Source organism: Meleagris gallopavo, chromosome 13 (assembly GCF_905368555.1).
Source record: "Meleagris gallopavo chromosome 13, MGAL_WU_HG_1.1, whole genome shotgun sequence".
Taxonomy (NCBI): domain Eukaryota; kingdom Metazoa; phylum Chordata; class Aves; order Galliformes; family Phasianidae; genus Meleagris; species Meleagris gallopavo.
Genome location: NC_139416.1, coordinates 17,284,498 through 17,300,697, shown reverse-complemented (window position 1 = coordinate 17,300,697; position 16,200 = coordinate 17,284,498). Strand labels below are relative to the sequence as shown.

Here is a 16,200-nt window from a genome sequence, read left to right as displayed (position 1 = left end):
TCTCATGGTGTTCCAGAACTGGAACCACCTGGGGATGCTCAGGCTCTCAGAAAGGAGATCTTCATTTCCAGGGTTCAGCCCACTGTCTCAAGATGTTCACATCCTCTCATCACACGGAAAGATCTGGTCTTTCCTCTGCTCTGCAGTCTGTTCCCTACCTGGCATTCGAGTGGGATTTTTTTTTTTTTTAAAGCTTTGACAACAGCTTGGTCCAACATCAGCTAGAAAACATCAAGTCCAAATATGCTCCCCAAGCAGGCCTGGGAGTCTCATTCACATTGCAGATCAGTCATCAGCAGACGTGCTGATAAAGATTTCAAGTGTGACACTGAATACAAATGATCCAGATCCAACATTAATCCAGCACAGGAGACTGAGGAGCTGCCTGATTTTTTTCCCTATCCACAGCCCTGGGTTCTACGTGTAGCACTTGGTCAGAAAACAGAAAGAAAAACCCGTGCTTTAATAAACCACTCCCCAAAGTGCTGCAGAGATCCCTGATCTCAGCAGAAGAGACTTTCCTCTTCAGCTCACCTCTCTTCTGGTTGCTCACTGCAGCTCACCATGCTCTATGCACATTTTGGGAGCTGGCTACAAGGCACTTGAGCTGGACATAGTTTTAAGCTAAAACTAGATATCACCCTGTTGTTTTTTCTTCCCTCCTCTTCTGCTGTTTTTCAGCCATATCTGATCCCTGAAATGGCACAGACCATCCTTACGGTGGTTTCTCTGGGCTGAGTCTGAGAGAGGATTTGGGGAAACAGCATTGCAGGAGCCCTTCTCCTATTAGGCTGGGGAGAGATGGGGAAAATAGCCCAGGACTTCCCAAGTGACAGCTGCCTGTCCCACCCAGGGACTCAGAATCCCAATCCCACCATGCTGCAGCCACCCTCACATGGCCCTCAGTGAGTGCACTGCTCTGGTCGATCCTCTATTGCTGTTTTGGGATAGTCGTGCACCCTCAACCTGCTTACAATGAACACGAGGGGCAATTCAGCCTGGATCCATCCTCTTTTTGAGAAAAATCCATGAAGTTTAACCACGGGTAAGCACGAAGGCTTGAGTTTGCACAAAAGAAGCAAGCCCACAGATGCAGCCAAGGCTGCACCATCGACCAACACCCACCTCAACATCCCCCAAGCCTCCAGCACCACAACACGTCCCCCAAGCAACAGCCCTTATCCTCTATAGGACACAAACCTCCTCCCTCGTCCCCTCGGTGCCTACCTGGAGGCCGCGATCTCCGCTTTCTGCTTGGCGATGGTGGCCGCTCTCTCGGCCGCCTCCACGGCCCGATCCACCTTCTCGCGGATCTTGCTGGCCCGCAGCGGGATGAGGTTCTTCCTCTTGCCACTGACCAGGACGTTCTGCTTGTACTTGCCCTCCTCCTTGGTGCCATCGGGGAAGGTCATGCAGCCGTAGCCGTGACGCTTGTTGTTGGCCCACTCGCCCTCGTACTTCAGGCCGTCGGAGCGCTGGCTCACCCCAAAACCCGACCGCTTGTCGTTCTTCCACTCTCCGACGTAGATCTCGGTAGTGGTGGCATCAATGTCGTCTTCGATGACAGACAGCTCAGCCTCGCCTTCGCCCAAGCTGATGGTGGAGTTGATGTCGCTGGCGGTGGAGCTGACCGTGCTCATCCCGGCCTCGCTGCGGAAGGAGCTCTGCTTGCTCCGCTGGCTGGCCAAGGAGCTCTTGGACTCGGACTTACGGAGCTTGAGCCCGCTCAGCAGCGACCGGCGGAAGATGCCTTTCTTCTTGCTCTTGAGGATCTCGGCATCGCTGTGGGCCATGAGGACAAAGCCACCTCGGGACACGGCGGGGCTGCCGGCCACCGCAGGCGAGGAGTCGGGGTGCAGGGCCGTGCCGTTGGTGTGCTCGCTGCGCAGGGAGTTGATGGACGTCCTCAGGGGTGACCTGATGACCGCAGCCATGCCGTAGGGAACGCTCTGACGGACGCCGTACCCCTGGCGCATCCCTCCGACCCACTGGCCCTGATACGTCCCTGGGGAGGCAAAAGCAAAGAGTGGGTTCAAATTTCTTCTCCAAAAGAGTGGTGACACGCTGGCACAGCTGCCCAGGGAGGTGGTGGAGTCACCGTGCCTGGAGGTGTTGCAGAACCGTGGAGATGTGGCACTGAGGGACATGGTCAGTGGGTATGGCAGGATGGACTTGGTGACCATAGTGGTCTTTTTCAACCCGAATGATCCTGTGATGCATCCTGTGGGAAAGGAGTAGCGTCAGCCTGCTTGGGCTGTTATCGTTGGGACCTGTTATTATTGGAAACATTCGGACTCTGTAGTGGAAATGCTAAGTCACAGTCTGAAGCAGTGACGGAGCACCTGGTGGGAAGGCAGGGCCAACCCAGGGCAGCTCAGGTGTAAGCAACATACCCGAGTGATTGGAAGGGCTGGAGCCAGGATCCACCCCTTCCCAGAACTCATTTAAGAGTTGGCAGTGGAGATGAGGGCATTTCTTGCTGGAGATCCCTGCCTACTTGAGGCATTCTGAAGGCAAAAAGTTCTTTTTCGTCATTTCTGTATCCGTGGCTGCTGCATTTGGGCTTGTTCTCATTTGCCATAGCCAAAGGCTTTGCCACCCATTACAGACTCCCAACAGCAAAGTGCAGCTCCAGATCCCAACCCCATCTTTACAGTCATAGTATCCCAATGTGGGAAGAAAGTAAAACATCTGGGTCAATTTGCAGGTGTGCGCTTTGGCTGCTAGGAACCAGGCAAGGCACTGGGGCAAATGGAGCCTTCTTTCCCTGGGCTGCCCTTTAGATCCAGCCTGAACTTGGAAAAGGAAAGTGCAGGCAGGCTGGGGTTCTCATCCAGGAGCAGAATCCACCCCATCTGCTGCCGGCAGTGGTGAAAGCAATTGGTGTATTACCATGTATTTTGTTCTGTACATCATGCTTTCATGTGTGCAGCAGAAGGGAGAAGCTCTATAGAAATAAAAGCCTCGTGGGGATATATCTGTGTGGTTATTATCCTTAGAAATGTGCCCCTGCTTGAACTCCTCCATTTGCGTGGGCACTTGCTGGAGTTACCTAACTGGCAGTTTGCAGGGATGCACGCTGCATCTTGCTGTGCCTCGGGTTAAAGCCATCCGTGCTGGAAAATGGAGCCACAAGAAACCAATCCAGGTAGGAAAACACCACCCAAGCACAACCTGCATGCCCTGTATACTGCAATGTGTAGTGGTAATCTGCTGCTTTCCTGCCCTGGGGTTGCAATCCCATCCCGTTGGCACGCTTTGTCATGTTATCCCTATCGGTTGAACTGCAGAGCTTGTTTTTATTCTTAGGTCAGCTTTAATCTTTTTGGGGCTGTCTCACAGTGCAGTGATTCACCACCTGGCTAAGCCCTTGCTGGGTGGATTTGCAAGCCCTGGGCAGGCTCTGTGCCCAGCCAGCGCTGCTGAGCCCAGCCCGGGGCAATGCCAAAGTAGGGTCCAGCACTGTGTGGTATCGGGGCAAGGGAGACTTAAATAGTCTTAAAATAGTGTCCCTCACTGAAACAGCCCTGATAACAACAGCCCAGCAGATCCCCTCTGGCTCAGACTGATAGAGGCTTTCCATCCCCGCTCTGCACAAAATGCTCTTTGCCCTTAGCCATCAGCACCCGTTGGATCCTCCTGAGCTGGGCAGTTGCTTGCCTTTCCCATCTGAATGACAATTTCCACCACCCTTCTGGTTTAAAGGCATTTTATACAGAGGGAAAAGCAGGAAGTGGTTAAGGCTGCTGTCTTTCCCCAGCACTGGCTGCGGTTCCCTGTGTACCCCCCCAAAAATGCTTGCTCCAAACAAAGACTGCCTTGGAGAAGGGGCACTGGGAGGATTTGCTCAGGATTTATAGGATTAGAGCTGGGAGGGAGGCAGAGTGCTGGGATTAGGACTGGCACCTGCAGGGCAGGGTGAGGAGCAGTGCTTGGCCACGGGGCAAACAAGGGACAGACAGCAAGACAGACAGCAGGATGGACAGCAGACATCTTGGGGGGGTGGGGGGGGCGGGGGGACATGGGACATGTTCTGTGGTTGGATTTGAGCATATGGGTGAGGGACAGGGAGAAAAGTCTTTGCATATCATCTATCAGAGCCTTCAACTGGTCCCCAGCCCCAGGAAGCTCCCAAGGTTTCCCCCTCTCCTTGCAAACCTATGGCTGAAAAACCAGGTTAAAATGAAGCACTGTAGAGCAAGCAAGGCTCTTTGCTGAAAACCAGAGACGGTGGCAAGGAGCAGAACAAAGCAGGCTCGGAGCAGGCGTGACAGCACATCTCAGCTGGAGCAGAGGCAGCAAATTGGTCACAGCAGGTTCCAGCTGCAGCAAGGCAGAGGTGCCCAGGAAGCTGTCATCTCTGCATGGCCTTAAAACCTACTCCTAAAGCTGCACAACTGCCAGGAGCAATCACTGCATCTGCTTGGCAAGGTTAAGTTTTCTAAGCAGAGGATGCAGGGATTTGAGGAGAGCTGCCCCATCGGCCAGCCCATCCTGCTACTGCACTGCCAGCATCAAAGAGCTGCTCCCAGCACAGCAAAACCCAAACCTCACATCTGCCTCCCTCATGGGTGGAGGATTGCCAATGGGGATTGCCTCCCTGATGGCCTCCGGGACATCTGCATACCTTCATGGACACCTCCAGATCATGGAGCTGAGTTCCCTCCCTCCTCCCTCTTCTGACTTTATTACCTCTTAAACCCCTCAATATCCCAGGATTTGGCCACGAAGGCTGGAAGCTCTCAGAGCCATCTGATCTGCATTGCTAAGCACTGTCACCTCCTCCCCTTGCACCACCCGGCTTAACCTCTGCCCTCTCACATTTGCAGATACGTGCACAAAGCTTAATCTCACAAGGAGCTGGGAGACTCTTTTTCCCTGCAGAGAAAACAGGATTTTATTGCTTTCCACTTTCTGTGCCAGGATGGATCAGCTATGGCTGTTTTGGAGCCGGGGTGCTGCAAAATGCAGTGGGACTAAGGATGTAGCAAGACAAGCTCTTCTGATGCAAAAAGGACCCAACCTGAGCTGCAGAGCACCTCCATCCTCAAGGATTGCAGAGGAAGCATAGGAGACAAAGCATCTACTGCTTGCTGTGCTAACACAACCAAAGTCACATCCATTTCTGTAGCTGTTCCCTTGCTATCAGCAAAGTGCTTCCTAAAGCACAAATTGTATGAGATTAATGGGGTGATTACGCGGGGGGAATGCAGCATCCCAAAGGCTGGGTGCAAGACATGGATGAGAGCAGATGCGCAACATCTCAGCCACCACTGCCCTGCTGAAAAGAGGGACGGATCCTGCCCTGCGAGTGAGAATTTTGTCATAATTTATCATAATGGCAGCAAAACAATGGCCCATGGGGATAAGCAGAGAGCTGTGCGCTGACTTGCAGTGGATTTACCCCAGGGAAGACTTCTTGACTCTCAGAGCAATTACTCTGGCGGGACTTGGCCAAGAACCAGGCGATGCCAAGAAGAGTGGGGCTGCAGGCACGCACATGAACACGTCCGGAGGGGATAACCTGAGGCTAGAAGAAAATAAATGAAGTCATCCCCAACGATGGCTCAGCGAGAATATTCCTCCACCAGAAAGAGCAGCTGGGTCGTGAGAAAGGAAACAGGATCATGGGGAAGATGAGGAAAGTTGGGAGGGGATGGAAACACGGAGAGAAGACGACGGGTGATGCTGTCGTTGGCCACTGGCACGTGTGGTTTGGAGTCTGGTGGATTCTTGGCTCGCTCCCCTTGGAGAAAGGCTGGCTGCTTTCCACATGCCTTTTCAAGCTCCTATGGGAATTGCCATCGCCCTCAGGACCGTATGGAACAACAAGGAAAAAGTCCTATTGCTGAATCTCGAGCAGCTTGGATGTTGTTGAGAAATGACAAGCACCAAAGAGTAATCTAATTTGTTGCAGTTATTCAGCGCTTTCTCAGCACTTGGCTCAGGAAGTGAAAATTCATTCTGGGAAGAGCTCAGGAGTCTGCAGGCGGCTCCTGTTGTCCCCATAGAGCCATCAGACACTGGGGTTGGCCCTACAGCAGTGCAGGGAACCTTGCACCTCACAGAAACAGGAACCCAGAGCAAAGCCCTCACATTCCCTGCTGCAAATGGGGTCGTGCAGCAGCACTCCTGCAACATGGATGGGAAGAGGGAAGACCAATTTGATGCTTTTTTGCAAAATGCTCTGGAAGGAGCTGAGGCACTGCAGACACCAGGAAGAATGATGTGTCTCTATTTGCTTCTTCATCTCTGCCAAAGAGTTCTGGGGGTTTTGGCTAAAGGAGAAGACCTGTCTCTATCCCTGTCTCATTGGAAGTGGCAACAAACACACAGGTTGGTCTTGCTATGCAGAGGATGCCACCAGAAACCTCAATTCATCAGTGCAAGTTGGTCTCTCTTGCCAAATAATATCAGAGGGGAAGGAGAGCTAAAATGCCCCCAGTGGCCTTTCTAACCCAGATACAATCTATGACAACGGGTGATGGCAAGGAACCATCCCTCCTGTTGGGTGGGGAGAGCCTGTATTGCCGCCTGCTGCCCCAAGCCAGGGGGCCACCTGCGACCCACAACCTCATCCTGCTGCTGGGGAAGGCCATCAGTATCTTGTGAAGGCCAGCAGCAATGTCCAAAGTATCCCAGACTTCAGACAAATAAGCAACATTCAGACAAATCTGGGGTTTCCTTAGGATCCACCCGAGCAACAAGCAAATGATGGAGGGTGCCAGGGGTAAGATGGGCTGTCTGCATCCCAGTAGTGTTCATGGGGCTCCCCTGGGCCAAAGGTGGAACTGCCTGCTTAACCACAGCGGTGTTGTAAGGGGACAGGACATCAAGACTTATGGGGCTGCAATGGCTGCATTTTCTTTCCTCCCTCCCCCATACTCAAGGAGCTGCCATGTTGCAGGCTGCTGAGTCCTTTGGCTCTGCTCCAGGAAAATCATTAAGTACGAGCTTTAGGGATTGCAGGCTGCTCACTTGCTTCCCCCAAAACAAGCCCGCCAGCTCGGTGTCAGCAGGACAAAGCCCTGGCAGGGGCAAAGCACAAGGGAGCTTTGTGTGGATCTGCCCTGCCTTGCTCTGCTTCACTTTCTTGCATTGAGGAATACAAATAGCCCAACATCGTGTATCAGTCTGAGGGATTTCCAGGTGAGCTTAACTGCCTGGGCTGCCACACAACAGGGGACCATCCCCAAAGCAAGGCCAGAACCACCTGGGTTGGTGGCTGTGTTGGATGAGGGCTGTCATCCAAACCTCCCAGCCTATTTCTGCAACTCAGTACAACTCTGAACTGTGGTCTGAGCTGTCCGAAGCGCCCGTCTGCTGTTCACAATCCAGCAGAAGCAATTAGGAATTGTAAATTGCTGGTTTATCTTGTGAAGGATCCTTCCTGGGATGCTCACCCTCCTCTCTTATCGCTGAATAACACCACGTATTAATTAAAGACATCCGACTGCAATAATTAGGCCAATCTCTTGAATTCTGACACAGAGAAGGTGGAGAGGAGAAAAGAGGGTAGGAATACTCCCCAGGGATGTCCAAAAACCACGGATATGTGGCACTGAGGGATGTGGTTATGGGCATGGTGGGGGTGAGTTGGGGATGGACTTGGGGATCTCAGAGGTCTTTTGCCATGATAAAAACATGGAGATGCTTCTGCTGTGGCAGCCTGGTGGGCTGTTTGCTGCAAATACCCTTGGGTAAGTGCTTATACAGAGAAGGATAGAAGGTATGGATTTTTGAGTATGTAAATATGATCTGCAGGCACAAACACGTGACAGATGTTAGTCATTGCTTAATGTGAGGCTGGATACAGGCGTGCAGGATGGGCACAGGGAGGGGAGAAGGGAGAGATGGGATAGGATGGGAAGGGAGAAATGCTTCAAACTGTTGGAACTAAAACCAAACCCTGGCATTGCCAATGCTGACGGAGCTCACTGTGCTACATGTGACAGCCACCACCTTTCTTAAAGCAGCAGGTCCTGCAGCCAGGTAAAATACAGCTTTGAAGGAGTGGAGAACCCAAAAAATACATTTCCAGTTGTCCTAAAAGCATGGTCATCAGCCTTAGAGAATAAGCAAAGCAGCAGCACCCAGCCCCAGCTGTTGCAATACAGTAATTTTAAGGAGGCCTGAGGCAGGACAGCTTTAGCAGGAGGGGTGGGAAACACATTACCATATAGCTCAGCACCTTCATTATGGCTAATGTGCTCCTCACACAAAGCAGAGTGAAATTGGGCTAATGCTAAGGCTGCTAATCCCCCATCACGTAATCCTCCTCACAAACTCTCTGTTCTCACCCCATTTCTCAGCAGGGCTCACGGGACTCATTGCTGACTGCTCCACGATGGGCACTGAGGGATGGGGTATGGGTGAACCCAAGAGGGTTGGGCAGCACTGCATGCACTATCAGTCCCTCAGATCCCCAGATTATTCTACTTATCACTGTGCAATTCAGAGCACGATGAGGGCCTTTGGTACATCCCATCCCAATGCTCAGTCTTTGCAGCACCAATATCAACCCCCCAGATATAAATATTTTCCATCCACCTGCTGGTTATAACTGATAGTTATTCAACTGTCTCACAAGATATGCCCCAAGCCAGCATTGTCCCCTCTGGGATTGTCACCAACGCTGTCCTGCCTGGCTTCTACATCATCAGGAGGCGTCTATAGTAATGCAGATCATCCATCTACATCAGCATTCCCTGATTCAAGACATTCAAGTTTAATCAGGTTAATTTTAAAACCACGGCTTTTTTTTTTTTTTTCCCCAACAGAAGGCATTTTTAGCACTCAGCTGCTGGTTTCCAAGCCTGTAAGAATGACTTTTCTGCAATAGTCTGGGTGGGAACCTTGCTTCAAAAATGAAGCCGAAAAATCTTACAAAAATCACATGATTCCACAAGCTGGAGCTTCTAGAGAGAATGTTCTGCTCCAGGAGCAGATGTCACACAGCCCCATGGGACACCAGATCCGCTCCCTCTTGGCACATGCAAATATCCCATCATTTGCCTTAAAAACTATGAGGAAACCCAACACGACCCATCCTAACGACCCCACGGTGCTGCTCTGCCCCACTTCTGCATCCTCCTGCAGACCTCACTGTCGCAGGATGGGACCCTGAATCACCATAAAGCAAACAGTCCCTGTGTTTTGGAGTGCTCTGCTGTGGAGCGAGGAGCTGGACTCAGTGATGCTCATGGATCCCTTCCAACTTGGTGCAGTCTATGTTTGTATGATTGCAGGACGATGGAGAACTGTCCGTGTTGCTCCTATAGGGTGATCCCAATGAAAAGGGCAGTGAGTGTCCACAAGGCCGTGAGTTAACGGAGATAATGAAGATGAAGTGGTGAAAGGGCAGCAACTCTGTGCATCAGAACTGGAGGGGTCCCTATTACAGTCATGGGGAGATGTGTTGTGGGGCTGATTGATCTGGGGGGGTCCCGTGTTTTCCCCTGGGGCACTGCAGGCCAGACAAGGCACCAGAGCTGTCTGCCAGTTTCTGTGTCCCGTACTTTCCCCTGGGGCCAAAATCCTTCTTCTGTCCTGAGCAGTACCTGAGACTAAGCAGCGTGTTCCAATGAGATCAGTAATTACCATCAGCCCGAGTCATTTATTTTTAATGAAGCTGGTCAGAATCTTCATTTTGTATTTTAGTTCATTTTTTTACATCCCAGCATTTCGATCACTGCTCTCCTATTGTCACCACTGTGTTCCTTTGCAGGCACCCTCAGAGCCAAGCCCAGGTTGCGGGGATGCTCTGTAAACCAGAACGAGCTCTGGGCTGAGGACTGTGTCCCCTCCCTGGTCCTGCAGCATCCCCACTCCATCTCCGTGGTCCCTATGAGCCTCTTTTTGCTTTTGCACAATAATTCCCATTTTCATCCATGGGAAAGTTCCCAACGCATGTGCTGAGATCACCTGGAAGTGTCACCAATACCACTGCAGGGGTGAGATGGACATGGAGTTGTGACATGGGACACGGAGAGGCTGCTCCCACCCCATTGTATCGCAGTGCATAGCAGGAAAATGTATCAGGCCGGGCCAAGAAATCCCACTTGCCTACTCACACGGCACTAACAATGAAAACACTAATTATATTTCACTTATCTATCAAAGGGATGATTCAAGGAGGTGAGTGGGCACGGAGCATTACACAAGATGAGCACCGAGGTGTGACTGCCCATCCCTTTGGGGTGGCCCTCTCAAAAAATGTGCATGGATCACACAGGTTGGGCTGGGGGAGACAACTAGAGGGATGGGGAACAGCGATGGGGCATGGGGATGGAAACCTGGTGCCCAAGGGCCGGATGGGCTATGGAGACCTCAGAGAGAGGTTCCTCCATCCAAACCCTGTCCCATTGGGGCAAACAGGGAGGGGAGAACGGCTTTGCCAGGGCTGGAATGGGCCCAGGCTGCTCCAGCAAAGGCGATGCAGTGGCACTGGATGACATTGCTGCTCACCCCAATGGATGCGTACCTCGATAGATGCTCACCCCACTGGGTGCTCATCCCAATGGATGCTCACCCTGATGCATGCAGCCCTTTTTGCCCAGATCCTGCTATTCAACCTGCTACCAGCTGGGCTGAACCAGTAAACGTGCTCTGCAACCCTAGCATCCAGTTCTTGCTTTATATAACATCATCCTGCTACTGGATGGGGCAGGAGGCATCGAGCAGTTTTGGCAGTGGGATAAGGATGCACGGATGGGAAAAGATGGTGCACAAGTGTGCTACAGATACACAGACATAGGCTGGGTGTGCAGCGATGCCAGGGAGCTTCAGCACAAAGTGGTCTCCCTGAGGGGGCTGTGTTTGCTTATTGGTGCCCCATGCAGTATGTTTGCATCGCTGTGCATGCAACCACTTGGCTTAGGGAAGCAAGTTTGCATGGGCATGGGGCAGAGAGTGGGGGGCAGAGCATGCGAGTGGGGGTCTGTGCATGGAGTGGGGAAGCGGCGTGGGGAGCAGAGGCGTGTGTGCACGGTGCTGAGCGTGGCAGTGTGGGAGGTGTGAGCTCTGCAAGCTGTGTGCGGGGGCAGCTGGTGTGGGGGTTGGCAGCACCCGACGTGGGGGGACAGTGCCTGGGGCTGTGAGCTGGGGGTGCTGAGCAGGGAGACATCGTTTGCCACGCCTGAGCTGAATGCATCGATGGATGCGTGCGTGGCAAGATATTGCATCCCTAATAGTGCTGGTAATGGCTGGGGGAGTTCTGGGGTTGGTCCTTCACGCTATTGCACAAGGAGAAATTGGAGTGAACGGCAGGGATTTGGTGGCATCTTGCTTCCTCAGCCTGGCTGTGCATTTAGGGGCCCATCCCCTAGCCCTGGTTGATGTGCTATAAAAAATAGCATGTAAGGGATGAATATTTATCTGTAGGTGGCAAGTGACAGATGCTGGGGCGAGGATTCTAGGATACTTCAGTTTGATGGAGGTAATAACTTGAATAGATTAATGAGAAACATCCTTCTCCAGAGCTGCCTCCCCTGTACCACAGCTACACGGTGCCCTTGGTGCAAACATTGGCTTCTTGCACCCAAGAGCACAGAGTTCACCAAGGTTTGGTGTCCAAAGCTCTGAAGGTGTCTAGATCCATTCAAAGTGGGGATGCGGGATTGGGAAAGACTCCCTGGATGCTGGCAGCTGAGTTTAGTGAAGTGCATCCTTGGCTGTGCCAAAATGGGATCGGAGAGCGTGGGCCTTGGGGGTGTGCATGGGATATCCCCATTCCCAGCACCTGGCCATGAGCTCTGCAGCTCTGTATGGCCCCACGCAGCCATTCCCTTCTCCCAGCACTGTGTACAGTCCCCAGGGGACAGCGTTTTGCTCCGGACCTCTTCCCCTGCCCATCTCACACCTCTTCCTAAAACCAAAGACGTGCATGGAGAGGCTTTTGGTCCTGAGCACAGGGAAGCTGGGCAGCCCAACAAGATGGAAGCAGCAGCTCTTGGCTTCTGGTAGCTTCTCAGAGCAGTGAGCAGCATGCAGCCTGGCCTGGGCATGCACCCTGTGCTGTCCTGCATGGGGTGGGGGCAACAGAGGCGTGGGGCCAGAGCAATCCCCAACACCGTGGGCTCTCCATACAAATGCCCCCAGTGGGGTTGGAATACTGGGGGGGTGGTATGGGGGCAGCACTGGAGTTCATATCATGCAGAACACCACCCCACCTCCTCCTGACCCCTCACTGTGAGACTGCCTGAGTTTTATTCCCAGCAGAAGGATGTCAGATGTAGGGATCGCTCCCAAACCCAAACCCAACCAGTCCCAGCATTATTCCAGGCATCTGAAACAAAAGGTGCAGCCGTATTTTCCTCTCAGAGAAAGCCCCCCCTGAGCAAATTATCTTTAAAAATAAAGCGATCTCTTCCCCCTCTCCCTCAGAGAGCACAAAGAGCTGCAGGTACCATGTCTGATCATAGGGCAGCACCAGGCTTGCTGGAGAAAGCTCTCGCAGCACCTGTCAGGAAGGCTGCGACGGAGCTCAGTTCCTGCAGTCCCCTGACCGTGGCCATCCTGGTAAACCACAATGCCATAAAATATAAGGAACCTGCTTGGGGTGTGCACATCCAGCAGAAAACCAAAGCCCTGCTGCAGGGAGGTAGGCCTGGCTCTTATCATGGTGGCAATCCAGATGGAAGGACCCCGAAACGCTACAGAGGATGATACAGCCACTTAAGGAGAGCACCAGCTGTTTTCCCTAGTTTGGCCCTAAAGCTCGTTAGCCCGGCGATTGCTGATCGCTCCAATTGGGTTTTCTTGTTGTTTTTTTTTCCTGTTGGTTTTCTTTTTTTTTTTTCCCCATTTAATCCTGGTTTCCCCTCCACATCTCGCTAAGCTGTGTTGACGGCAGAGAATAGCTTCTGTGATCCCTCTGAGCCCCTACGCTAAGCATTAAGCCGTAAACTAGGAATGTAAGACTCTTGTCTGAATTAAATTCTTTTGCCTGGGCATAATTCATTAAGTGTGGGGCTGAAGGCAGGATGTGCACGAAGCCCTCGGCCCTTCATATAAAGGGTTTGCTGCAATAGAGCTGTGTGGATCTGCCCCAGACATCCCTGCATGCTCCGCTCCCCTCTGCCCTGCTTTGCTGCATCCACTCCATGCAAATCCTACAGGTTACAGTGGTGCAGAACTGCCCTGTCCCATGTGCAACTCGGGCTGCTCCCACCAGCTTGGCCCACCCCATCCTCCCTGCTTCGTCCTCCATTGCTCAGGTGCCAGCATCTCATCCCCTCTCCCAAAAAAGCCTTTCTGTGTGCAGGCCTGGTGCTGTGACCAGCTGAACATATGGGGCTACCTGTGGCAAAGAGGTGGCCTGGTGCCATGCTGGCTGCTGCCTTATCTCCTGTGGGGCAGTGAGCAGCCCTCACTCCAAGCAAGCAGGTTGCCATGTCCCAGACTTCAGCCCAAACCTGGGGGCTGAACACATAGGTCACTGCTACCTACACATCCATCACTGGTACCCACAGATTGTTGGTACCCAAATATCCATCATTGGTACCCATGCATCCCTCACTGGTACCCATGCATTCCCGGTACCTATACATCCATCATTGGTACCCATACATTCCTCACTGTTACACACACATTGCTGGTACCTTTACATCCATCATTCCCTGGTACCCACACATCCCTCAGTGGTGCCCATACATCACTGGTACCCACGCATCCATCTCTGGTACCCACACATCGTTGATACCCATACATCCCTCACTGGTACCCACACACCCATCGCTGGTACCCACACTTCCTGCCCCAGCTTGGGAGATATCAAGACACCACCTACCTCCATCCGAGTAGGTCTCAGTCCCGTAGCCATCCTGTAATCCATTGCTCCAGGTGCCTTCATACTTGGCCCCATTTCCAGTGCATTCTCGGACCCCGTACCGTCCCTTAAATCCGTGGGTCCACTCTCCTTTGTACACCCACTTCCCCTTGCTCTCCATGCCAATGCCATGGCGCTTGCCCTGCGCCCAGGTGCCCTGGTAAGTGTTGCCGCTGGGCCAAGTGTAGACCCCCAACACCTCAAAGCCGTGACTCCAGGAGCCCGAATATTCACCTTGACCCTTGGGGCCGGTACAGATTCCGTGGCCATGAGCCTTTCCGTCCTCCCAGCCTCCACAGTACGACCCTCCATCGTCAAAATTAAACCTTCCCCCACTGGACATGCATGTAATTCGGTTTGCAAATCCCCCAAAAGGTGAAAAGAAAAAAAAAAAAAAAAAAAAAATGATGCGGGAGAGAAAAGGTGAACGATGACTTGGAAAAAAAAAAAAAAATGATAGAAAAATCAGGTTGCAATCATGCACCAGATCCAGGCGCTGCTCAAGCCAGTTCCTCGTGATTATTCATTCTCTGGGAGTGTGTTCGGGATCGGTTGGCTCTTCCCCTGCTGTGGAAACAGTATCATTAAAAAAAAAAAAATAGCAGCAAGAACAGCGGCAGCTATTGGGTTTTGGTGCAAACGACTCCACCTAAAAACCATCCACGGCAGAAAACGGAGGTGGAGGGGGAGAGAGACAAGAGGAGGTGGGGGGGGGGATAGGAAAAAAAAAAAAAAAAAAAAAAAAAAAAAAGAGGCCAAACGCCAAGAGGATGGAAATAACGGGGCTGGGAGGGAGGGCCCCCCCGCTCCCGGCTCAGGCCGCCCGGCCCCGGCGCATGGCTCAGCAGCAATGCGGTTCCCCCACCGCCTCCCGGCCTCGCCCTACGCACGTCCTAAAAAGCCTCTCCCGCAGCCGCCGCTCCCCCGCAGCTCTGCCCGCCGCGGGAGCCGCTCGCTGGGGCCGCCCGTGCCCGCATGCTGCTCTCCGCCAGGCCCCGAGGGGGGGGGGAGCGCGGCCCGACCCTCGCTCCCCCTCCTTCCCACGGGGCTAAATCCTGCTTATCAACGAGCGAGGATCCTGGGCTGTTGCTCTGCCTCAGCTCCGGGTGGATTTAAAGAGACAGCGGCTGCGGCTGCCCCCTCCCTCCCTTCTTCCCTCCCTTCCTCCCTTTCTCCCTCCCTCCCTCCAGAAGGATGCTGCCGGGGTTGGATTTATCTCTCTATCCCTCCCCGCTCCTTCCGTTTGGGATCCGGCACGCCGCAACCCCGCTTATTGATTCGCATCGCTCCGGGCTGCGTCCCCTCCCTTCGGCATCCCGGGGCGCTCAGGACGGTGTGCAGGGCCTGGGCTGCCGGGTCCGGAGGGGGAGGGGGGTTTACAGGATGGTGGGAGATGTGGGATCACCCAGGAGCACGCAGTGTCCCCATCCTGCAATGCATGTGCCAGGTGTTGGCAGCATCCGTGTGCCCGCTGCGTTTGCTTTCACACGCAAGTGAATGAGGGTCGGAGGGGAGCTCTGTTGAGAAGAATAATGAGAAAGGTGCTCATAGAGTAAAATCTGGGAGCTGTGTGAAAACAGAATCACAGAATCCCTCAGGTTGGAAAAGACCCCCCAAGATCTTCAGGTCCAACCCCAACCCATCCCACCACGTCCCACAGTGCCACATCCCCTCGGTTCTGGAGCACCCCTAGGGATGGTGACCCCACCTTTCCCTGTGCCAATGCATCACCACTCTTCAGGAGAAGAAATTGCTCCTAATATCCCACCTGGCTTTCCCCTGGCACAACGTGAGGCCGTTCCCTCTCATACTACCAAACACAACGTGGTGGTTGGATTAGATGATCACAGAGCTCTTTTCCAACCTTCGTGATCATTCAGCTCTGCAATTCCACCCTTCTCCCAGTCCCTTCCAACCATGGGATTTCAGTCCCAGCATCCCAGCTGTGTCCCCCTGAGTCCCTCCTGCCTCCATGCCCACCCAATGGGAGCTTTGGGGCTGTGCTCCCCCCTCTCCTTCTCTCTCAGTGCATTTTCTAGTGTACAAAACCACCCTCACCTGGAGGAAGTCTTCCTCCTCGCAGGAGCTGGAGGGAAGAGAAGCAACCAGAGTGGGTGGGAACTCTCCCACTTAAGCTTTTTTTTCAGTGGAAAATGTATTTTCAAACCATACTGAGTCCTCAATGTGATAACTGCACTCTTTATGCTTTCTTCCCCCCCAAAATCCCACACTTCAGGTACTGCAGATTTTGGCAACTGCCAACTCCCCCCCCCTTTTTTTTTTCACGAAAGAGAAAGCCTTTGAGTGGAAACCTCCAAACTTTCCAAAGAAAACACTACCAATAAAGTGTTTAAATACAAGATTGGCTTCTA

The 16,200-nt window shown here is 52.9% G+C and overlaps 1 protein-coding gene across 2 annotated transcripts in view; it reads right to left on the bottom strand.

Moving 5' to 3' along the window:
- The window catches only part of JPH3 (junctophilin 3), a 43,009-nt gene extending 28,022 nt beyond the window's left edge, over positions 1-14,987 (bottom strand). Inside the window, exons 1-2 of one of the 2 annotated variants that reach the window (XM_085234655.1) lie at positions 13,790-14,987; positions 1,228-2,005 (exon numbers count right to left, since the gene is read on the bottom strand). In XM_085234655.1, the coding sequence (XP_085090781.1) occupies positions 1,228-2,005; positions 13,790-14,171 (1,160 nt within the window). In that variant the 5' untranslated portion in view covers positions 14,172-14,987. The remainder of the gene's footprint in view (positions 1-1,227; positions 2,006-13,789) is intronic. The other variant, XM_085234654.1, reaches the window with a different exon arrangement.
- Between the last annotated feature and the right edge of the window lie 1,213 nt (positions 14,988-16,200).